The sequence below is a fragment of the Musca vetustissima genome, unplaced genomic scaffold, assembly GCF_032173495.1.
Source record: "Musca vetustissima isolate MV318-11 ecotype Yass unplaced genomic scaffold, APGP_CSIRO_Mvet_v1 utg16637, whole genome shotgun sequence".
NCBI classification, from domain to species: Eukaryota; Metazoa; Arthropoda; class Insecta; order Diptera; family Muscidae; genus Musca; species Musca vetustissima.
This window is the reverse complement of record NW_026881695.1, coordinates 80,181-105,538: the sequence shown is the minus strand read 5'-3', so window position 1 is coordinate 105,538 and position 25,358 is coordinate 80,181. Positions and strand designations below refer to the sequence as shown.

The 25,358-nt window shown below is 26.3% G+C and overlaps 1 protein-coding gene across 36 annotated transcripts in view; it reads right to left on the bottom strand.

The window, feature by feature from the left end:
* The window catches only part of LOC133327669 (sodium channel protein para), a 140,463-nt gene that overhangs the window by 92,060 nt on the left and 23,045 nt on the right, over positions 1–25,358 (bottom strand). For all 36 annotated transcript variants that reach the window (XM_061536220.1, XM_061536194.1, XM_061536193.1 and 33 more), the window contains 3 exons: positions 23,094–23,249; positions 21,615–21,820; positions 3,446–3,574 (listed from right to left, as the gene is read on the bottom strand). In XM_061536220.1, coding sequence (XP_061392204.1) covers positions 3,446–3,574; positions 21,615–21,820; positions 23,094–23,249 — 491 coding nt within the window. The remainder of the gene's footprint in view (positions 1–3,445; positions 3,575–21,614; positions 21,821–23,093; positions 23,250–25,358) is intronic.

The following is a 25,358-nucleotide window of genomic DNA, read 5'->3' as shown; positions in this document are numbered from 1 at the left end:
CAGAGAGACAAGTTAGTATTTTTTTGAAACTAATTAAAAACATAAATAATTAATTAAAAAATAATAAAATAAAAAATGTTAGTTGATTAATATGGATGAAAAGAGAACGAGGGCGGTGTAATAATTAAGAGAGCAAAATTTATTTTCTCTTTGTTCCATAGCAAAACAGGTTGTAAATGTTGAAAAACTAGATGAAAATGCCAAAACCCTCAAAAAATCGTAAATTTAAGTATTTGACATTTACGACAGCAAATTTTCAAAAATGTCGTAAACGTCACAAATGACGAAAACTTGTATAAAACCCTCAAATCCTTATAAATTTGATATTAGTTACTTTGTTTCGGTTATAATTGATGTTTGGGCGAAAAATTACCTATGTCAAAAATGTCGTAAACTTGTATAAAATATAAAAACAGTGTCGTAAACCTGTATAAAACATCAATAAGTTATAAATTCCATATTAAATACTTAGTTTCGGTAATATTTGATTTAAAAACGAAAAAGTACGTAATTTGTAAATGTCACAAACTTGTATAAAAGGTATAAACAATGTCGTAAACCTGTATAAAACGTTCATATATTGAATATTATGTACTTCATTTTGGTCATATTTTAAAATTATGTCTTAAACCTGTATAAAACTCTCAAAACCTTATACATTTGGCTACTTAGTTTCGGTTATAATTGATTTTTGGGCAAAAAATTACATATGTCAAAAATGTCGCTAACCTGTATAAAACGTATAAACAGTGTTGTAAACTTGTATAAAACCATCAATAAGTTATAAATTCAATATCATCTACTTAGTTTCGATAATATTTGATGTTTTGGAGAAACATTGTCAATGTCTAAAACGTCACAAACTTGTATAAAACGTATAAACTATGTTGTAAAATTGTATAGAACCCTCAGAACCTCATATACTTAATCGTATCTATTTCGTTTTGGTAATATTTGAATTTTCCACAAAAAAATACATAACTTGTAAATGTCGTAAACGTTAAAGTGTGTCGTAAACCTGTATAAAACCCTCAAAACCTAATAAACTCAATATTAGATACTTATAAGGTTACACATTTGATTTTGTATGTAGTAGATGCTAAAAATCAATTAATTTACATTGTGATTTATTGCGATATTTGAACGAATTTTTTTATTTAATGTCGTAAACCTGTATAAAATGCCTAACACTTAAAAAATGTCTTGTAATATTTCTCAATTTAGCTATATGATATTGTTTTGAGTGTATAAAAATTAAATTTAATTAAATGTCGTAAACTTGTATAAAATGTAAAAACGATGTCGTGAACCTGTATAAAACCTCAAAAAATTTCATATATTCCATATGACATTGCTACAGTTTGAGTTTTTGACAAATAAAAAAACTTTATATGTCGTAAATGTCGCAAATTTGTAAAAAATGTCAAAAACTTTTAAAATATAAGGTTGTATATTTGATTTTGTACATAGGAAATGCTAAAGCTCAATTTCAATTGTGATTTAGGGCGACATATTTGGACAATTTTTGTTAATGTCACAAATGTCGTAAACCTGTATAAAATGTCAAAAACACCAAATATACCCTTTAAAGTATAGTATTTTTGCAATAAGAGATTCTTTTGAGTGTTGGGTGAAATTTGAGTTTCAATTTCAATGTCGTAAAGTTGTATAAAACGTAAAAACGTTGTCGTAAACCTGTATAAAACTTCCAACTCATAAGAAATTTTTTATAATCGATATGTTCTCGATAAATTTTGTTTATTTAACGAAAAAAAAAACAAATTTCGAAGATGTCGTAAACTTGTATAAAACGTATAAAAAGTGTCTTAAACCGCCAAAATCTGTATGTATTGTTATAATCTGTATGGTATTGTTACATTATGATCTTTTTATGAACAAATACATATGTCGTAAATGTCGCAAACATGTAGAAAATGTCAAAAACTCAAGAAAATTGCTATAAAACCTATTTAAAACCCTCAAAACATAAAAAATCAATATTAAATATTAAAAAGAGTTTTGTAAAAAATGTAACAGAATGTCGTAAACTTGTATAAAAAGTGCCTTAAACCGCCAAAATCTGTATGTATTGTTATAATCAGTAATGTATTGTTACATTTTGAACTTTTGACGTATAAAATCATGTGTCGTAAATGTCACAAACATGTAGAAAATGTCAAAAACTCAAGAAAATTGCTGTAAAACCTGTATAAAACTCTCAAAACATCAAAAATTCAATATAATATTAAAAATATTAAAATGAGTTTTGTAAAAAATTTAACAAACCTGTAAAAAATTGTCAAAAACGTCTAAAATTAGTTTTTATGTGTAAAATTTTGAAATCTCCCAAAAATTTAGCAAAAGTTTAACCCTCACAAAAATTTTCGGAAATTTTCTTATAATGTATGTCGAAAACCTGTATAAAACGTAAAAATCGTTGCAAAACCGTCAAAAATCTTATTTTTTATCACTTAACACACCACCCTCGTTGGTGTTGCAATGTTTGAAGAATGAATGTTGATGTGAAAATATATATTTTTTTTATAAATGCATAAAAGTTTAAAAAAATATAATAAAATATTTTTTTAAATTTAAAATTATAAAAAAATGTTTTTATTTAAAAATTAAAAAAAAAAACAATTAACTATGATATAATGATTAGATATATATGTAATTTACGTATATATAAATATTTTGTTGTTGTTTATATATTTATTTTCAAATACGTAGATATACGAGTATATATGCGGCGATTATTATATGGACTCTGAGTTTAATGGTTAAATACATTTTTTTATTAAAACAAAAACTACTTTTTCTTGGTCTGGTTATACGATTTATACGAAAGAGGCGGGGGGAAAATGGGGGTTTTTGTAAATGATTATTAATTACATTTAACTAAGGATTATATACGAATATATATAAAGAGAGATATATATTTAAAGTTATGAGAGTAAGTGGGAAGGGGGTCTGGGGGAAGTAACACATTGGGAAAAAGGGTTATATATTGGGACTATGACTATGATTTGTAACAAAATTACTGCACAATTATTTAAAGAAAATAAATAAAAAAAAATATTTTCGAAAGAGGTAAGGGAAGTGATTGTAGGGGGAGCAAGGGGGAATTAATTATTTACTTTTTTATAAACAAAATTTTCCATTGAAATGAGTTTGTTCTAATTTTTTGTTTTTTTTCTCTTGTTGTTTTTTATAAGTGTTTTTGTTTTGTTTGTTGTTGTGGTAGAATGGCTAACCAAAAAATATTTTTTAGTAGAGTTTGAGGTGATCATGTTTTTCATTAGTTTTGGTTGTTTGTTAGGTGAAATAAAAAATTAAATTAAAAAAATTAAAAATTATTTTTTTAATTAAAATTAAAAATAAAATAATAAAACACTTAATTTTTTTGTTTAGTAATTAATTAATTAATAATAATAATAAAACTCACGCTAAAGCTATTACTACGAAGTCCAGCCAATTCCATGCATCTCTAAGATACGTAAACGGGCATAAAATGAAACCTCGTGCCATCACTTTAACAGCTGATTCAAATGTGTAGATTCCGGTGAATATCACCCTAAAAACGAATTTTGTAATCGTTGTTTGTTTTTTGGGATTTTTTTTTCAGTTTTTTTTTTTTAACAAATACACAGTACACATAATTTGTTTTTTTTTTTAATTATTTTTTTTTCTGGTAGGTTTTAGTTTATATAGTAATAATATTATTAAATAATAAACCAAATAAATTAAATATTTTTTTTAAAGAAAAAATAGCTTATATAGAAAAAAAACCAAAAATCGTTTTTATAACAAATTTTAAAATTTGAAAATTTTTTTAAATACTTAATATAAAACTTCTTAACTTACAAGCTACGCTCAAAACTTACAAGGAAAATTTTTCAAATTTATCAAACATTTTTTTAATTTAAAAAATAACGACTAAAATAATATACAAAACTTAAAGATGGGGGATACTCTCTCTCTCTCTCTCAAGCTCTCTCTCTCTCTCTGAGGCTTACACTCCCTCTCTTACAATATTTTTTTAATATTTATTTTTTTTATATTCATGTTTCGAGAGGGATATCTGTTTACTGATGTAATTCTTATAAAGAGAGTGAGCCATATAGATCCTCTCTCTCTCTCACCTCTCCCATTTTTACGTTTCATATACATAAATCATCTTAGCTATATTTAGAAAATAAAATATCTTACAATTTATGACTTAATGAATTATATATAAATATTTCCATGAGACTTTGTGAGTTCAAGATTTGTAAAAAACGAGCTGGAAAATTTCAAAAAATTACTGGAATATATTTCAAAACCTCAATCAAATTTATTTATAAAAAACATTTTTTAAATAAAATCATTACTGAGAGATCAATGAATGGATATATTTTTTTTTCTCAGCGATTTATGAACGATTTTTCATAACTTATATACTAATTATGTAAATATAACTTAAATACTATGAAAATTTGTCATAAATTTGAATTCTTTAAAGGATTGGCCCTTTTTTCAAATGGTGTTTTTCCTAAAAGGTATATCAGGGTGAATTTCTTTGAATAGGTCTTATTAAAACACTTCTAAATTACATCACCATTGCGTACTTTTATGTGTACTTTAGTTTTTTTTACAAAATTGTGACATTTTTGACATTTACGTCATGGTAAAAAAATTTTATTGTCTCAAACGTCATAAAATGTTCAGAAATGGCGAAAAACAAAATATGAGAGTTTTCGACATTTACGACATTTGATGTCGCAAATGTCAAAAACTTGTAAAAAACCTAGAAACAATGGAAATTTTGGTAATTTTATATAATGGAACTATTTTAAAAAGGTTTGAGAGAAAAATGTCACTAATAGACAATGTCGAAAACGTCAAAAACTTGTATAAAACTGTCAAATACTTGTAGCAAACTTATAAATGACCATAATTTTTCTAACTACTTAAAAATTAATTAAACTTCAATAATTTTATGCTAAGTTTCTGTCAATAGACAATGTCGCAAATGTCAAAACCCTGTATAAAACTGTCAAAAACTTAGAGAAAACCTATAAATCACCTTAATTTTGCTAATTTCTTATAAATGGTTTTAAAAAATCAAAATTTTGTTAAATAGGTAATGTCGTAAATGTCAAAAACTTGTATAAAACTGTTAACAAACTTGTTAAAAACCTATAAATAACCATTATGTTGATAATTTCTTATAAATTAATAAAATTGAAACAATTTTAGGCAAAATTTATATTAATAAATAATGTCGTAAATGTCAAAAACATGTATAATACTGTCAATAAATTGTAGAAAACCTAAAAATCACCATAATTTTGTTAGTTTCTTATAAATTTATAAAATTGAAATTATTTTAGGCAAAATTTCTATTAATAGGTAATGTCGCAAATGTCAAAAACCTGTATAAAACTGTCAAAAACTTGTAAAAAACCTAAAAGTGCGAACATTTTCAATTTTTTTTTTTTATAAATTTATTAATTTTAAAGAAATTTCTGAACAAAAATGTTCATATTTAACAATGTCGCAAATGTCAAATATCTGTATAAAATTGTCAAAAGCTTGTAGAAAACCTATAAATCTCCATAATTTTGCTAATTTCTTATAAATTAATAAAATTTAAATACTTTTCTAAAAGTAGACAAAGTCACAAATGTCGAAAATATGTATAAAACTGGCAAAAACTTGTAAAAAAACTAGTACAGTTTAAATTATTGTTAATTTTGTATAAGAGAATTACTTTAAATATGTTTTTAACAAATTTCTTTATAATTGTCAATGTCACAAATGTCAATGACCTGTATAAAACTATCAAAAACTTGTAAAAAACCTATAAACAGATTAAATGTTGCTTCCTCTTTGTAAAAAAGTAAATTTGAAGAATTTTTAAAGAAAATTTTTAGTACTGTACAATGTCACAAATGTCGAAAACCTGTATATAAATGTCGCAAGCTTGTAAAGAACGTATAAACTGACAACAGTTTGTTCTAGTAGCTTTTTATCCTTAATTTGAAGATGTTTAAGAACATCTTCTTTCAAAATTCTATGTCGAAAATGTCAAAAGCATGTATGAAACTGTCAAAAACTTGTATAAAACCTAGTAAGATTCAAAATTTTAATAATTTTGTATAAAATAATTACTTTAAAGAAATATTTCGATAACATTTCTTCAAAAATTCGATGTCACAAATGTCAAATAACTGTATTAAACTGTCAAAAACTTGTAAAGAACCTTGTAAAGTGGACAGAAGTAATTGATTTTTGACAAATTTGTTATTTCAAGAGGTTTTTGTTAAAAAAAAATAAAATTAGCTAATGTCGCAAATGTCAAAAAGCTGTAAAAAATGTATAAAACCTATAATATAGCGAGTTTAGGCTTGCAATGAATAAGTACTGGACAATATAACTAATTTTGAGATTTCCATCGCAATTTGGCATTTTTATAGATAATTTATATATGTCGCAAATGTCACAAATTTTGTATAAAATGTCAAAAACTTAATAAAACTATAGCAAAATGCTCTATTTTGATTTAAGATGATCAATATGAAAATATTTTTTGGATACATAGATTTTTTTTTAAAAATTACATATGTCACAAACTTGTATAAAACGTAGTAAACTATCTAAATTTGCTGAAAGAAGGCCTATTCTGGTTGCAAACGATTAACACCTTCGGTGTAAATTTTCAGAGTTTAAAAAAACTTTGTAAAAATTACACATGTCGCAAATGTCACAATCTTGAATAAAATGTCAAAAACTATATAAATTTCTTGGAAAATGCCTCTGATTGCTTTAAGATGACTGGCTTGGTTGCAGATGCTTTAGATTTACCAAAAAACTCATGAAAACACCTGTGTCGTAAATGTTACAAACTTGTATAAAATGTAAAAAATACCTTTTAATTTTCCAGTGAAGGCTCATTATGGTTTAAAGTGCTTGTGTTGGGTCTTTAAGTTTACAATTAAAAATGTCGAAGTTCTCTACTCCCCCATTTTTGGGGTATGTCCCTCCAAAACCTCCTCCTCCTCCCCAATTTACTTCTGCTATTTCCTTTTTTTTCTACCCAAGACCTTGAGCATATTTTTTGGCATGTTTGAACTTAACTCAAATTACAAGGCTGTGTCACATAATTTGTTTTCCTTTTTATGTTAAACCCCCAGTGGGAGGTAGAGAAAGGGCACAAAATTTCATATCCAATTGTCCTACATTTTCTTTTAATTTAATACAATTTTTGTTACCAAGTGTTACCAATGTGTGTCCACCCCCTTTTTGCCCCACCTCAAAGCAAGCTATTTAATAATTTATCTGACCACACCAATCCTCCAAAGAATTCAATGACAAATTTGTAAACATTTGAATAACGAAAAAAAAAAATGGAAATATAGGTGTGAATGTTTTCGTCTTTTAAAGAGGTTATGTTTCTATGCAAATAATTTTCCTTCGCTCTGTATTTGAGTGTGAGAGTGTGTGTTTGGTTAGATGATTGTATTCCGTCCACTCTGATAGCATAGTAAATTTTTGTAGATTATGCAAAAAATATAGTGCTTTAAGAAACATATTGAAAATCCAAATTCTTTCCTTGGCTGTGGGCGTTATAGCTGATACAGAAAAGCAATTCATGTAGATCTCTTCAAAAAGACAATCATTTTTCTTCTGATAGATACTGAAGGACCAGTGGATGGTGGTTTGGGGGTACAAAACATCATTGTATGACTGACTGCCGGGCCGAGGCTGGCCTTCAAATCGAAATCTTATTCAATAAACCAGCAGCTGCTGCTGTTCGGCAAGACATATCCTTTATCCACATTTTAGACATTTTTAATTGTTGTTCAGCAACAACAGCAGCAACAACTGAGCAGTCAGTCAATCATCAAAGCCCCCCTTATAAGGGCGGTGTATTGGTGGTGTTCGTGTGTGGGTGTATGGATGGCTTTTTTTTCGATTGCATTTGTATGGCTGACTTGGAGTGTGTCATTGTCATCATCAGCAGCAGCAACAACAGCAGCGGGGCAGCATATCTCAATGTCGGAACACTCTTTTTGTAAGGCATAACCTAGTTAAATTTGTTGTAGTCGTCGTTGTTGTTGTTCTTGCCCTTCTCATTCATATCCTCGTTGGTTGCTCTTGTCCGCTTTTCATTGACATCCATGCTGGGGCATTGTTTTTTCGTTTTTTCTTGAATTTTTGTTCGCTTTGCTTGTTTGAAATTTGCTGTTCATTCTAGGATATCTGAGATAGTTCTGGGTTTGGCGACATGTGTGTGTGTCACAGTAGTGGTGTGTGTTTTTGTGTGTGGGAATCTTGTGTTGCCCTCATGTAGGTGTTGTTTCCTTGTTGAAGAAAACAATGTGGAAATCAATGGCACCGTGGGAGGAAAGGGTCTCAGAAAAAATTTTTTTAAAAAATCTCAGACCCTTGAAAAAATATTTTTAACAAATCCAGACCTAGTGTGACCCCTGGGAAATATTTGAAAAAAATCCAGATCTACTGTAGACCTTTAAAAAATATTTTTAAAAATCCAAAAACGGTAATTTAAAATATCCACGCCTAAGGTAAGACCCAAAAACGGTAATTTAAAAAATCCACGCCTAAGGTAAGACCCAAAAACGGTCATTTAAAAAATCCACGCCTAAGGCAATGCCCTGAAAAATGAGTTTAAAAAATCCACGCCTAAAGTAAGACCCAAAACAGATCATTTAAACCAGTAAGGAAAGTAGTAAAGTCGTAGTATATGATACTCTTCACCACTTTGGGTATATTCAATAGATGAATCCTAACAGACGTCGCATTTTTAAAGGACCGGTAAAATGAAATTGGATCCATAAACATGTCATTCTGAAACCGATACTAAATTTTTCATTTGGTTAGATATATAGGGATATATATATAGGGACTTTGGAACACAATTTACCATAAATCGGACGAAAATATATATGGGAGCTATATAAAAATCTGAACCGATTTTCAGGAAACTTAAAACACATCATTCCAGACCTAATTCATTAGGCTGTGCCAAATTTCATGCAAATCGAAAGTTATATAGGGACTTCGCGGCACCATTTACATTAAATCAGACGAAACTATATACGGAGCTATATCTAAATCTGAACCGATTTTCACGAAACTTAACACACATTATTCTTGACCCAATTCAGTACGCTGTGCCAAATTTCGCGCAAATTGAAAGATATATAGGGACTTTGATTCACCATTTACATTAAATCGGACGAAAATATATATGGGAGCTATATATAAATCTGTATCGATTTTCAGGAAACTTAACACACATCATTCTGGACCTAATTCATTAGGCTGTGTCAAATTTCGTGCAAATCGAGAGTTATATAGGGACTTCGCGGCACCATTTACATTAAATCGGACGAATATATATATATGGGAGCTATATCTAAATCTACCCCGATTTTCATCAATTTCAGTAGGGTTCGTCCTTGTGCCAAATAAGTGACTTGTGCCAAATTTCATCCAAATCGGATCATAAATGCGACCTGTACATTGTTTAAAATTTAACATGGACAGACAGACGGACGGACAGTCAGGCATAGATCGACTTAGAAAGTGATTCTATACATATTCTTAAAAGAAACCATGAGTCGATCTCGTTTCCTTTTGCCTGTTACAAGCATATGCACAAAGACATAATACCCTGTACCACAGTGTGGTGAAGGCTATAAAAATCCACGTCTTACGATAGGCTAAAAAATATTTTCAAAAAAATAGGCTAAAAAATATTTTTAAAAAATCCACGGTTTGGACATACCCTTGAAAAAATATTTTAAAAAAAATCCACGGTTTGGACATACTCTTGAAAAAATATTTTTAAAAAAAATCCACGGTTTGGACATACTCTTGAAAAAATATTTTTAAAAAATCCACGCTTTGGACATACACTTGAAAAAATATTTTTAGAAAATCCACGCCTTGGACATACCCTTGAAAAAATATTTTTAAAAAATCCACGCTTTGGACATACCCTTGAAAAAATATTTTTAAAAAATCCACGCTTTGGACATACCCTTGAAAAAATATTTTTAAAAAATCCACGCTTTGGACATACCCTTGAAGAAATATTTTTAAAAAATCCACGCTTCGAACATACACTTGAAGAAATATTTTTAAAAAATCCACGCTTTGGACATACCCTTGAAAAAATATTTTTAAAAAATCCACGCTTTGGACATACCATTGAAAAAATATTTTTAAAAAATCCACGCCTTGGGATAGGCTTTAATATTTTTAAAAATCCACGCCTTAGGATAGGCTTTAATGTTTTTAAAAATCCACGCCTTAGGATAGGCTTTAATATTTTTAAAAATCCACGCCTTAGGATAGGCTTTAATATTTTTAAAAATCCACGCCTTAGGATAGGCTTTAATGTTTTTAAAAATCCACGCCTTAGAATAGGCTTTACTATTTTTAAAAATCCACGCCTAAGGATAGACTTTGAAAAAAAATATTTTAAAAAAGTCCACGCCTAAGGATAGACTTTGAAAAAAATTATTTTAAAAAATCCACGCCTAAGGATAGGCTTTGAAAAAAATTATTTTAAAAAATCCACGCCTAAGGATAGGCTTTGAAAAAAATTATTTTAAAAAATCCACGCCTAAGGATAGGCTTTGAAAAAAATTATTTTAAAAAATCCACGCCTAAGGATAGGCTTTGAAAAAAATTATTTTAAAAAATCCACGCCTAAGGATAGGCTTTGAAAAAAATTATTTTAAAAAATCCACGCCTAAGGATAGGCTTTGAAAAAAATTATTTTAAAAAATCCACGCCTAAGGATAGGCTTTGAAAAAAATTATTTTAAAAAATCCACGCCTAAGGATAGGCTTTGAAAAAAATTATTTTAAAAAATCCACGCCTAAGGATAGACTTTGAAAAAAATTATTTTAAAAAACTCCACGCCTAAGGATAGACTTTGAAAAAAAATATTTAAAAAAAATCCACGCCTAAGGATAGACTTTGAAAAAAATTATTTTAAAAAAATCCACGCCTAAGGATAGACTTTGAAAAAAATTATTTGAAAAAATCCACGCCTAAGGACAGGCTTTGAAAAAAATTATTTTAAAAAATCCACGCCTAAGGATAGACTTTGAAAAAAATTATTTTAAAAAATCCACGCCTAAGGACTTTGAAAAAAATTATTTTAAAAAATCCACGCCTAAGGATAGGCTTTGAAAAAAATTATTTTAAAAAATCCACGCCTAAGGATAGGCTTTGAAAAAAATTATTTTAAAAAATCCACGCCTAAGGATAGGCTTTGAAAAAAATTATTTTAAAAAATCCACGCCTAAGAATAGGCTTTAAAAAAAATATTTTAAAAAATCCACGCCTAAGGATAGGCTTTGAAAAAAAATATTTTAAAAATCCACGCCTAAGGATAAGCTTTGAAAAAAATTATTTTAAAAAATCCACGCCTAGGGATAGACTTTGAAAAAAAATTATTTAAAAAAAATCCACGCCTAAGGATAGGCTATGAAAAAAAATATTTTAAAAATCCACGCCTAAGGATAGGCTTTGAAAAAAATTATTTTAAAAAATCCACGCCTAGGGATAGGCTTTGAAAAAAATTATTTTAAAAATCCACGCCTAAGGATAGGCTTTGAAAAAAATTATTTTAAAAAGTCCACGCCTAAGGATAGAGTTTGAAAAATTATTTAAAAAAAAATCCACGCCAAAGGATAGATTTTGAAACAAAAATATTTAAACAAATCCACGCCTAAGGATAGACTTTGAATAAAATATTTAAAAAAAAATCCACGCCTAAGGATAGACTTTGAAAAAAATTATTTTAAAAAATCCACGCCTAAGGATAGGCTTTGATAAAAAATTATTTTTAAAAATCCACGCCTAAAGATAGGCTATGAAAAAAATTATTTTTAAAAAATCCACGCCTAAGGATAGACCCTGAAAAAATATTTTTAAAAAATCCACGCCTAAAGATAGACCTCTGAAAAATATTTTCAAAAAATCCACGCCTAAGGATAGACTTTGAAAAAAATTATTTTAAAAAAATCCACGCCTAAGGATAGACTTTAAAAAAATTATTTTAAAAAAATCCACGCCTAAGGATAGACTTTGAAAAAAATTATTTAAAAAAAAATCCTCGTTTTTAGGAACTCCAAAAAATTATTTAAAAAACATCTAAGCAAAAATCTGAACAAATTATTAAATTTTTTTATTGTCCCCACTGTGCCCATTTTTATTAAAAATTTAATTTTTTCTGCTTCTTCAAAAAATCCCCGATTCAGATAAAGAACAAAAAATTCTAGCCAAGCTATTGTTGTTGTTGTTCTTTGTATTAAAAATTATTGTGGGCTTTTTATAAGAGTTTTTTGTTGTTGTTGTTGTTATTATTATCTTATACAACAACAATTGCATACATATGCACATTTTTTTCTCTTCTTGTTGTTGTTTTAGCTTTGCTTTCTTAAGATTTTAAGTGAGGTATTTTGCATTTTTTTGTGCTGTGCTTGTTCGTGTTTCGGGCCTCTTGAATAAAATAGCAACAACAACAACAATAAGAATTATGCCTATATTCTTTAGCCGCACACATTCACACACCGATCCACCCACACCCATAAACTTATCTAAGTGGGATTCTCAGACAGTCAGCTGTTTGTTCTACATTTTTCTTAGACTTCTACAATTTTCCTGAATGGTCGTCGGAACGTTCGTGTGATTGTTCGTGTATTCGTTTTTTTTTTATTTTTTCATTCTAACAACAATGTCGAGGAAAATTTCTCATTGGGGCGAGGTAATCGAGAATCCAGTTCAAAGTCAACAAGGCCCCATTGTAAAAATCCGCCCACTCACTACTTTTGCTGCTGGAAATGGAAATGAATGGGTGTAAGGGTTCGCTTGTCAGGGTGTGTGTGTGTGTGAGTGTGTTTTTTCAGGTTTGTGAATGAGCACTAGGTTATTCATAATGCCTTGTCACTGCCACTGCCATATAGCATGGGTTTTTTGTTGTTGCTGTTGTTTCCTTTTTCATTCTATTCCAGTGAGTGGCCCCGTCATATTTGTTGCCATTGTCCTGGCCAAGTTTCAATTCTCGTAGTAAGAAGACACTTGGTTTTTTGTTGCGGCTTGTAAGTGTGTGTGTATGTGTTCGTTGTTTGTTATGTATGTCCTTTTGAGGTTTATAACTCATAACTATGTATAGGTAGGTATGTATGTGTGTGTGTATGAATGCGTGTGTCTATGGTATGTAAATAAGGTTATGTAGCTGCATAATTTAACTTAAATTATTTGCTTATTATTATTTAGTTGTTGTTGTTTTTTCTTCTTGTTGTTGTTTGCTACAATGTAGACGATATGTGTGTGCTGTAGATGTTTAGCTTTATTTAGTTACGCCATTTCTTTCTTAAGGATATTGTCCTGTTAACGTTGCTTGATTGTTGTAGTTGTTGTTTCGTTTCACATGGTTTTGAATTTCAAGGATGTTTTGTTGTTGTTTTTTGTTTTTCTTATATATTTAATGGCAATTATGTTTGATCTAGACCTCAGTAAAAACAACAAAAAAAACTCAACAAACAATACAATACCGGGGGATATTAAAATCAAAACCTAAAACCGTATACGAAAGGACATCAAAGAAAAACAAGGCCAAGGTTTTGTGGGGGGGTGGGAGAAAATTTTGTTCAAGACAATTTAAATATTCTTACTTAAAATTTTCAAAAAAAAACTAGTTTAAGGAAATCCTAAACACAATTTAAATTTTAACATTTCAATTTCAACAATAACAAACAATTTTTCAAAATCTTAATAATATTTTCTTGAAAGGGGATTTTTTCAACATTTTTCAACACAACTTTTTTTCTCTTAGGGAATTAACAACTTGTAGTGTTTTTTTTTCTTCAGAAATGTTAGCCACAAAATATTGTTTTTATTTTTTCGTTAGTTGGAATTTATTTCCATAACCTATTTATTTATTTTTATTTTCATAACCTTTTTGGGTGTTGAATTCTGATACCAAATCTACATTGGACAATTTTGATATCAGCTAAAAAAATGACGTTACTCTTTCTTTTATTTTTTTCTGGAAGAAAAAAATTATATAAAACGTCGATAATTTGGAATATAGAGTCTATATTACACAAGCTGGAATGGAGATACAGCATTTTTAAAAATTTCAAAACAATTTTACCATAATATTAACAGGGTTTGCAGAAGAACTGGACCTTTAAAAACCAAAACTATATTTTATTTTCTTGAATGGCTACTTTCAAGGCCAATTTTTCACAATTTGCTCAAAGTGAAGGCCTTTTTCTTTTAATGAAGATTAATAAGCTTTTTACCTAAGCTTTTCAAAAAGCTCTGATTGATCGATTTGCTCCTACAAATACTAAAGTTATGCTACTTTTTTACCAAAAGTGAGGTTATGCGTGATGTGATTTCTTTACAAACGCGGGATCAGTTTTAATGACAGGTTTTCCACGATTTTTGCAAAGAAAATGTTTTCCACCCTTAAAAAGAATTAATAAGCTTTTTGTCTAAGCTTTTCAAAAAGCTATCAATGTTCGAATTTCAACTATTAATAACAAAGTTATGGTACATTTTTTGCAAATGGTTATGTAAAGGAATTTTTCACAAATATTTTCTTAGTGCTGAAAGAAAATGCAATCAACTCTTAAAGAAGATCAATAAGCTTATTGTCTAAGCTTTTCAAAAAGCTTTTAATGATCGATTTACTCCTATAAATAACAAAGTTATGGCAAATTTTTTGCAAAAATGAGGTTATGGTTGTGTAAAGGGATTTCTTCCCATATCCATGTTCAGTTTTGATGGCCGATTTTCCTCTATTTCTTCAAAGAAAATGTGTTCCTCTGTTAAAGGATATTAAAAAGGTTATTGTCTAAGCTTTTCAAAAAGCTTTTAATGATCGAGTTTTTCCTATAAATAACAAAGTTATGGTATTTTTTTTTTTTTTTTCCTATCAAAAAAAGTTAGGTTTTTCTCATGGTTGTGTAGGGAAGTGATTGCTTCCCATATGCATGCCCAGTTTTAATGACCAGTTTTCCACCATTTATTCAAAGAAAATGTGTTCCCCTGTTAAAGAAGATTAAAAAGCTTATTGTATGATTTTTTCAAAAAGCTTTTAATGATCGTGTTTCTCTTATAAATACCAAAGTTATGGCAAATTGACTCAAAAAGGAGGTTATGGGTAAAGTGATTTCATCCCAAATGCATGCTCAGTTTTAATGGCCGGTTTTTCTCCATTTCTTCAAAGAAAATGTGTTCCTCTGTTAAAGAACATTACAAAGGTAATTGTCTAAGCTTTTCGAAAAGCTCTCAATGATCGATTTGTTCCCATAAATACTAAAGTTATGGTAAATTTTCTCAAAAGTGAGGTTATGCGACAGATAATTTCTTTAAAAACGCGTGCCCTGTTTTAATGGCCGGTTTTCCTCCATTTCATCAAAGAAAAAGCCATCAACTTTTAAAGAAGATTAATGAAATTATTGTCTAAGCTTTTCAAAAAGCTCTTTATGAAAAATTTTCTTCTATAAATACCAAAGTTATATGGCACATATATTTAAAATATGAGGTTATGAGACTGGTGATTTCTTTAAAAACGAGTGCCCTGTTTGGATAACCAATTTTCCTTTATTTCTTCAAAGAAAATCGCATCCACTCTTAAAGAGAATTAATAAGCTTATTATTTAAGCTTTTCAATAAATTTTTAATGGTCAATTTCCTCCTATAAATACCAAAGTTATGGTAAATTTTCTCAAAAGTGAGGTTATGCTATTTGAATGCTTCCTTAGTAAATATTTTCCAACTTTGGTAATTCGGAAACGATTTTGAAAATAAAATAATTTTTGGAAAGCTAGACTTTTCAGAAAAAATTATAAATCATCTGTATAATGAAAAAGTTAGTTTAAAATAGTTTTAATTTATTAAAAAATAATTATAATAAATTTCCTGAATTATTCTGAGAAGTATATATTTCTGGCACTTTGATATCGATATTTTGACAATTTTTTTATCAAAAAAATATTTCAAAAAATTTGTAAACTCCATTCCAGCATATAAATATAGACTCCATGTTTTTAAAAATTCATAATTATTGTTTTGTTCCATTATTTTTTGGATTTTTATTTTTGCATAGGTTCTTAAGCCATTTTTCATTGCTTTTTCTAATATTTTCATTTTTTCTATTTTGAGGCTACTATTTCTATTTGCCTAATTATTTACAGGTTCTAATTATATGTATTAGACTACATTTACAAAGTAGATACATATTTTTAAAAATATTTTTTTTGTATTTTCACAGATTGTTTACTAAATATATGCTGCTACACAAATTACTTTTTAAACAGCATTTTTTTTTTGCTTTATTTGGACATAACTACAATTTACAGACAAAAAATACAAGGATTTACTATATAGCAAACTAATTTCATATATATACCCATATAATATAATCAATCTCTTAAAATGGAAATACCCTTTTTTGGCATATATTTTTTTTTGTAACATTCCACTATGAAGTGGACATACAAAATATTTTTTTATTCCAAAAGATCAAAAATAATTAAAAATATTGAGTTTCATTTGAGATTCAAAGGTAATTGCAATATGTGGCGTATAATGGATTTTAATTTCCAACACTGGGTGGCGTATGATTGTTCAAATAGAAAAATAATGTGGAGCTCAGGGGCGTATAATGGATGTTATTAAGTATACGCACTGTTAGAAATTTTCAATAATTGTTTTTATACTTTTGTGAGAGAAAAATAATAAATGGAGATAGAGCGTATTAAAAATAATTAGAGCTCACTTTAGACTCTTTTAATATAAATAATGCCACTTCATCAAAAATTCATTGAAAAAATTTAGATCAAAATTTTTTCCTTTAAAAAGAATTTCCAAGAAGCCTTTTTCGAATATTCCAAGAAGCCCTTTTTAAAAATTAAGAATTTATTTCTTTTCAAAAATTATTAATAAATATTCTAGTACTATTTTTGAAATTTCAAATAACGTTAAAATTTCGTAAACCTGTGGCTAATAATTTATTTAAATTTTTAAACAGGGTGGCGGATACTTTATCAAATAGACAAATATTGAGGTGCTCAGGGGGCGTATAATGGATGATATTAATTATACGCACTATTTTAAAATGTAAAGATTTGCTTTTATAGGTTTGGAAAAAAAATTGAAACGGAGAAGTATCAAAAATAAGTTCAGACTGCTTTTGAAAATATAAAAAATGTTACTTCTTAAAAATTTTTGGGGACCTCTTTGAAAAAAGATTTCTGGTAAATCTTAAAAAAAAACACTTCTTTCTCAAATATTCTAAGAAGAAACTAGAGCCTGAAATTTTTGTCAAGAATTCATTTAAAAATCGAGTTATATTTGAAATTTCGAAGTTAATGTACATCTCTAGCGTATAATTTATTTTAATTCCCAAAGAGGGTGGCGTATAATTGATCAAATATTGAGGTATTCAGGGGGCGTATAATGGATGATGTTAATTATACGCACTGTTTTTAAATTTCAAAGATACGTATTTTACTTCACTTCTTTAAAAATATTGAGAACCTCTTTGAAAAGAGGTTTCCTGCAAATTTTTTAAAGAAGCCATTTTTTATTTGAAATTTCGAAGTTAATGTAAACCTGTAGCGTATAATTTATTTTTAATACGCTAACCCGGTTGGCGTATACTTTATCAAATAGGAACATATTGAAGTACTCGGGGGGCGTATAATGGATGTTATGAAGTATACGCTCTATTAGGCATTTTCAATTGTTAGCATTTAGAGTGGTGAGAAACGTAATAGAATATTTTTTTTTCTTTTACCTTCTGGAATCTAACCTTCTTCAGTATACCCCAGGAAATCGATTTAATTCATTTTAGGGAAAATATAGAATTGTTTATATTAGGCTTTGGGAAACTTTTGACCAATATCTTGGCGTATCAAAATATCTATGTTTAGTTTTCTATTTTTTTAATTGTATATAAATAGCAGGGTATTATAATATTTTTCTACACTATTACATTTTACATATTCATCTATATATAAATATATATTTTTTATAAAATATATTTTTTTAATCAAACTACAATTTGAATTAGCGTTTCTTCTTATTGTAATTTAAATACACCGACACTACAGCATTTTATATACAACAAAAATTAATATAAATAATTTCTTTTAAATTATAAACTGTCATTATTATATTTCGAAATAATGTTTAATTTAATATATATGTTTTTTTGTTCATTTGTATATGTGTGTACAAGATTATATATTTTATTACTATTCAAATTTTTTTTGTTTTTTTTTGCTACATAATGATATTGAATGAATTATTACAGATACATAGCTTTTTTCTGGAAACTACTGTTACAATAATTATTTATTTTTTTCTTAGATACTATAATTAAATTAAAAATAGGTTACTAAAAATTAATGAATATAATTAATGAGGAAGTAGGGAAAGAGATTTGAGTTGGCGAGAAAAAAAAATTGTTTACTAAATGTTTTTCTAAATAGTAAGTATTATTGTTTCTTAAAAAAGAAATATATAAAAATAAAATTTGATTTTCGTTTAAGGGAACCATTTTTTATTTTTAAGATTTTAAATGGGCTGGTAACTGAATCCCAATGCTTGTTAATGTTTGTAACTTTGATGGCGGCCATGATAACTCCTCACATCTGAATCCGAAAATTCAAACGGTGTTAGATAGAGTACTTGCCTGGTTCTCGTATGAGCTACGATTGACCTCACAAAAAAATTAACAAAATGGCGGATTTTTGAAAAAAAAAAATTTGGAAAAAAAATTTTCGCCTATTTTTGACCACAAACTAGATTAAAAAGTAAGGAAGATTTTCACCGATTGGCTTTATCCTAGTTCATACGAGAGCTATACACTCCCAGATAAACGTGTCAAAATTTGAGACCGATTGGATTATTAGTTTTTGAGTTATCGTGCCCGCCATTCGCTTCGAGAACAATGCGTTTAAAGTTTCAGAATCACTCTTGTCGTCCCTTGATGCTGACACAATAAATCGGCTATATCTTCAAGAGTTCTTGAGATTTTCACTTTTGTAGGGACATTCTAGAATTAGAGTAGATTCGAATTAAATCAAAAACAATTTTTGACCCCTTAAAAAATATTTCCCTTAATAATCCAATAAGAAGTTAAATGGGTAACCTTCTGGCGTATGATTATTTTTAAATGTCAATATTGTTTGGCGTATAATTTACAAATAAAAGAATATTATGGTTGCTTGGGGGGCGTATGGTTTATGCTAATAAGTATACGCTCCTGAAGAAATTTAAAATATATATATATATATATATTTTTTTAATAATAAAAGAATATTTTTTAATAATAAAAAAATACATTTTTTTAATAAAAAAAATATTTTTTTATTTTTTTTATTATTATTTTTTTAATAAAAAAAAATATTTTAATAAAAAAATATTTTTTTATTAAAAAAAATATTTTTTTTTAAAAATAATAATAAAATATATTTTTTTATTTTTTTTATTATTATTTTTTTAATAAAAAAAATATTTTAATAAAAAAATATTTTTTATTAAAAAAATATTTTTTTTATTAAAAAAATAATAATAAAAAAAATAAAAAAATATTTTTTTATTATAAAAAATATTTTTTTTTATATATTTTTTTTAAAAAAAAATATTTTTTTTATTAATAATAAAAAAATATTTTTTTAATAAAAACAAAAAAAAAAAAAAATATTTTTTTATATAAAAAAATATTTTTTTATATAAAAAAATATTTTTTTATTATTAATAAACAAATATTAATAACAAATATTTTTTTTAATAAAAAAATATTAATAAAAAATATTTTTTTTTAAAAAAAAAATATTTTTTTATAATATAAAAAAATTTTTAAATATAAAAATTATAAAATTATTTTTTTTTTTAATAAAAAAATTTGTTTTTATTAAAAAAAATATTTTTTTATTAATAATACAAATATGTTTTATTAATAATAAAAAATTTTTTTTTTAACAATAAAAATATATTTATTAATAATAAAATATATTGTTTTTATTAATAATAAAAAAATATTTTTAAGTAAAAATATTGTGGGATATTATTAAAAAAATATTTTTTTATAAAAAAAAATATTTTTTTTTTAATTATACGGCACCTAGTCCGGATAATTAATAATAATCATACGCCCCAAGGCTCCCAACATATTTTCTCATTGAATTTCTGAAGGAAAATCAAATTTGAAATTAATTTTGTATTTCTATAATTTTGAAATATAAAATAATATTTTGACTTGTATCCCTTTTTAGAACGAACGATTTAAACGAAAGAAAGTGTAAATGTTTTTTTGTATATCTCTTTCGGGATATTTTTATTAATTTGAATTTTGTATTATTTAAAATTTTATATGTTTTTTCTTTGAGTTTTTTTCCGATTTTTTCTCAAATCTCTTTCCCCATCAATTCTACTTGTTTTGGTATATATTTTTTTAACTATTTTTTATTACAGTATTTTTTCACAAATTTCTATATAAATATTGATATTACTCTAGAGAAAATATCATCTAAGAAGAACAAACCATTGTAAATTAGTATCTCGTTTATTTTTGTTTCTCTCTCATTTTTTTATTCAGTTTTTTATTAATACTCTCTTACTGAATTTTTTATTATACATTGCATTTACATGAGAATTATTTTTTACAAGAATTTTTATTATGAATGACGAAATTAATGCCAATGATGGTAATGCAATGATTTTTTATATTTAAAATTTTTTATTTATAATAAAAAAAAATATCTAAAAATGATTTTTCCTCTCTCTCGAAGGAGAGAGAGTGACTTAAAATGATTTTTGACAAAAATTACAAATGAATTGGATTTGTTTTTTTTTTTTTTTTTTTTGAAAATGTGAAACTAGTTGATTTTTTATGACAACTAAATAAGCTGTTCAGATTTACAATTAATAATTATTTTATTTTTTTTTTTTAATTTTTTTTTGGAAAAAGAAATTACCTTGAAATTTGTTTGACTCTCTTATTCACAGAGAGACCTAAGAGTATTACCTTTTGTATGAATTTTTTTGGCTTTTAAAAAAAATTACTCTGGTTTGTTATTTTCTTGGAGGAAGGTTTTACATTGTTTTTTTTTAGATATAAAGAAATAGCATAAATATTTTTTTTAAACATTTTTTTCATATATTAAAAAATTACACCAAGAAATACAATAGTAAAGAAAATTTAATTAAATATATATTTTTTCAAATATAAAAAATTAAATAAATAAAAAAATATTACCTAAATACCAACCGAAAAAATATATAGAGTTTTTATATATTTTTTTAAATTAAAAATTTCCAAAAAAAAATATTTTAAAAATTTATAAAAATTAAAAATTCAATTTTTTTTTAATTTCATTTAACTACCAATATAACTAACAATTATTAGTTATGAGAACTTGGAATAAACGGGGTAACTATATTTTTAATTATAAGAAATTGTTGTTTTTTTGTATTTTTTTTTAATTTTTGGTTATATAAAAATTATGTGTATTCGCATATTGTTTTAGTTTTTTTTTTTTTTAATTTTGGTTTTCAGTACTTACTCTGTGGATTCGACCGTGGGCGTTGTCGGCATTATCATTAAAATACAATTAGTTAGAATAGTGGTGATAATGAATAACGAAAACAAGGGATGTACTAAAATATAAATGGCTACACGTCGGATCGGATTGAATGGATCGAGCAGCCACATTGCTTTTGAGGCAGAAAAACGAAAAATATCCTTTCCTTTGCTTATCACTACAAATGTCTGGAAAGAGAGAGAAAGAGAAGAAAAATATTGGAAATTTCATAATTTCTGAAATAGTTGGAAAAAATATTTAAAAAAAAAATCTTCAAAATTATTTAATAAAAATAAGACTTTTTTCAAAAAATAATCTTATAAAAATTGTAATTTATCATCCCAAAATATCATGGTTTAGGTTAAGGAGACCCCATGTGACGTATGAATATTTTTAATTGAGGATACAGGGTGACGTATACATTACAGACAGAAAATAACATAGGGTTTTGGGTGCGTATGAAGTACGTCAAGACGTATACGCATTCTGTAAATAATTTATTTAACATTTTTCTCCTTAGAAAAATTTAAAAATTCAAACCTATGTTCTGAGAAAATTTTAAAATAAATTTTTATTTTTTTTATCAAACAATTAAAATTTCTAATTTTTTTCCAAATTTTTATAAATTTTCAGATAAAAATATGATTTTTTTATAAAAAGGAAATGCTATAAAAAATTAAATTGTTCCTCCAAAATATCATGGTTTAGTCAAGAAGGCCACCTGTGCCGTATGCTTGTTTTTAATATAGGGTTCTGGGTGACGTATAATTTACAGACAGAAAATAACTTAGGGTTTTGGGGGCGTATGATGTACGTCAAGACTTATACGCATTCTGTAAATAATTTATTTAAATTTTTTCTTTAGAAAAATTTAACAATTGTGTAAAAAATTCAAACCTATTGTCCGAAAAAATAATTTAAAAAAAAATTACAACATTTTTTTTCAAAAAATTTTGAATACAAAATTTTTCTCATTTTTTCAAAATTTTATTAATTTTCCAATAAAAATAGGATTTTTTTCAAAATTAATCTAAAAAAAATAATTTTTCCTCCTATCTTTCGTGCACTAGTTAAGATCACATGTGACGTATGATTATTTTTAATATAGGGTTCTGGGTGACGTATACATTACAGACAGAAAATAACATAGGGTTTTGGGGGCGTATGATGTACGTCAATACGTATACGCATTCTGTAAATAATTTATTTAAAATTTTTCTTTAGAAAAATATAAAAATTATTTAAAAAAAACATCTAACAAAAAAAAATAAATTTTTAATTTTTTTAAAAAATTATTTTTTTTTTTCATTTTTTTATTTAGAAAATTTAGAAAAAAAAAATTTAAAATATTTTTTTTTAATTTGTTTATTAATTAAATCCCTTAAATCACCTAAAAAAATTAAAATTTGAACCCATCCTCTATTACAATTTGGAAATAATTAGTTTTTCAATACAACTCACCAGTACATTACTGTAGAATGGATCGATATCCTCGAGAGGAGTGGAGGCCAATTCCGGCGGGAAGCTGCCCTGCATTCGAACAGGTATAGGCACACCCTGTTCAAGTGTGGGATCCGGCTGTGGACCTTCATCTTCGTCCTCGTCATCATATCGTATCTATGATTAAGATTATTTTATTGTAATGGATATAGAAAAATATATAAAGAATTAATTTTTTTAAATTAAAAAATTAGTAATTATAAAATAATTTTATATAACGGAAATTAAATAAAAAATATAAGAAAACAATATATAAAAAATTATATATTTTTTATATAAGGAGCCTTATTACGTTTCTGGATTTTTGTATTGGAACAATATTTTTGGTTTTGGAATTTTGTTAAGACAATTATTAGAGATAGTTAGAATTTTTGGTTTTGAGTTTGACATTGAAACAGAAAAGAGGATTTTTTTTTTTAAATTAAAAAAAATAATAATTTTAAAAACATTTATTTAAATAAAAATTACTACAAACCATATATATAAATATATTAAGTTAGTTATATTAGTAGACATAAAAGATTAAATATTTTATTATATGTATGTATTAGTGAAGCATTGATGCAAAAATAAAAAAAATTAAATAAAAAAATATTTAATAAAAATGAGTGACTTATAAGCTAAAAAAATATTTTAAAAATATATAAAAAATATATAAATAAAATTAGTACACATTTCCAGGCTATAAAAGTTTTATAGAAGAAAGGGGAGGGCTTAAGAAAAGTTATTTGATGGCTTAGCATTTTTATACGTCGCAGCAAAGTTTAAAAATAGTAGATTTTTAAAATATTATTTTTTTACAGCTAGATTTTTAATAAGGAATGTTAAAAAATGAAAATATTTTTTATATATAAAATTCAAAGATTTATATATAGGCTGAATTTAGATTTATTCTTTTCAAAATTTTGAATTTATCTTTTTCTAAATTATTTAAGTTTTCTGAATTAAAAAAAAACTTAGGATTTTGATAGAAGACAGAGTTCTATAAAATTCATAGAAAAATATGTATGACAGTTAAGAAAACAGTTAACAAAAGTTTCATTTCAATCATATGCAAAAATAATTCTTCTTCTAAAATTCAAAGAAAAATCAGTAGATCTGTGATTTTTTTGAAAATAAAGATCCTCATCCATCCTTAAAAAAATTAAGTTGTTCTAAATTACTTAGAAGGAATCATTTCCCTATACATTTCTTAGTTCGCTAAGACATGTAGTCCGTAAAAAATAGATTTTAGAACGAAATTCATAGGAAATGTAAATAGGAAACCTTCTGGCGTATGATTATTTTTAATTCGCCGGATTAGGTGGCGTATAATTTACAAATAGTCTCATATTATGGTTATCTGGGGGCGTATGATGGCTGTCAATAAGGGTACGCGCTGTTACACATTTTTAAAGATATTTTAATTATTAAAATGACTTGTTTGTGAAAGTTCAAAACTGAAAGCGAAAATAATACATATTTTTTTGAAACACAAATTATTTTTTTCAGTTACCTAAAATTCATGGAAAATTTATGAAAATAGTCTTTGGCCCATGAAGTTTCCATCCATCCCTAAAAACACAACTTATTCTAAAACTATTGGAAGGAATATTTTCCTTATATATTTTTAGTTTCCGAAAACATGAAATCATTTGAAACACGATTTTGGGTTGAAATTCAAAGAAAATGTGAATAGGAAACCTACTGGCGTATGATTGTTTTTAATTCGCAGGACCAGGTGTCGTATAATTTACAAATAGAGAAATATTAAATAGTTTAGGGAGCGTATAATGGATGTCATTAAGTATACGTTCTGTTAGAAATCTTCAAGATGTATTTATTTAAAAGTAAAAATATTTATAAGAATTATCACTTTGCCTACGATTATTTTAAAAATATAGGCTTCTTGTCCATGCTAAAAAAATACAACTTTTCCAAAAATTATTAGTATCAACCGTTGCCGTATCAATTTGTATTACCCTAAGTCAAAAAGTCTTGAAAGTAAATGGGAAACCTTTGGCATAATATTATTTTAAATTTGAAGAACTGGGCGTATAATTTACATATATTCACATATTAGGATTTTATAGGGGCGTATGGTAGCTGTCAATAAGTATACGCACTGTTAAACATTTTTGAAAATATTTTTTTAATATTAAAAAATACTCATTTATGAAGGTTGAAGAATTAAAGAGAAGAGAATCTAGAAGGGAGTCTGACATTTTTGTCTAACATATTTTGGGT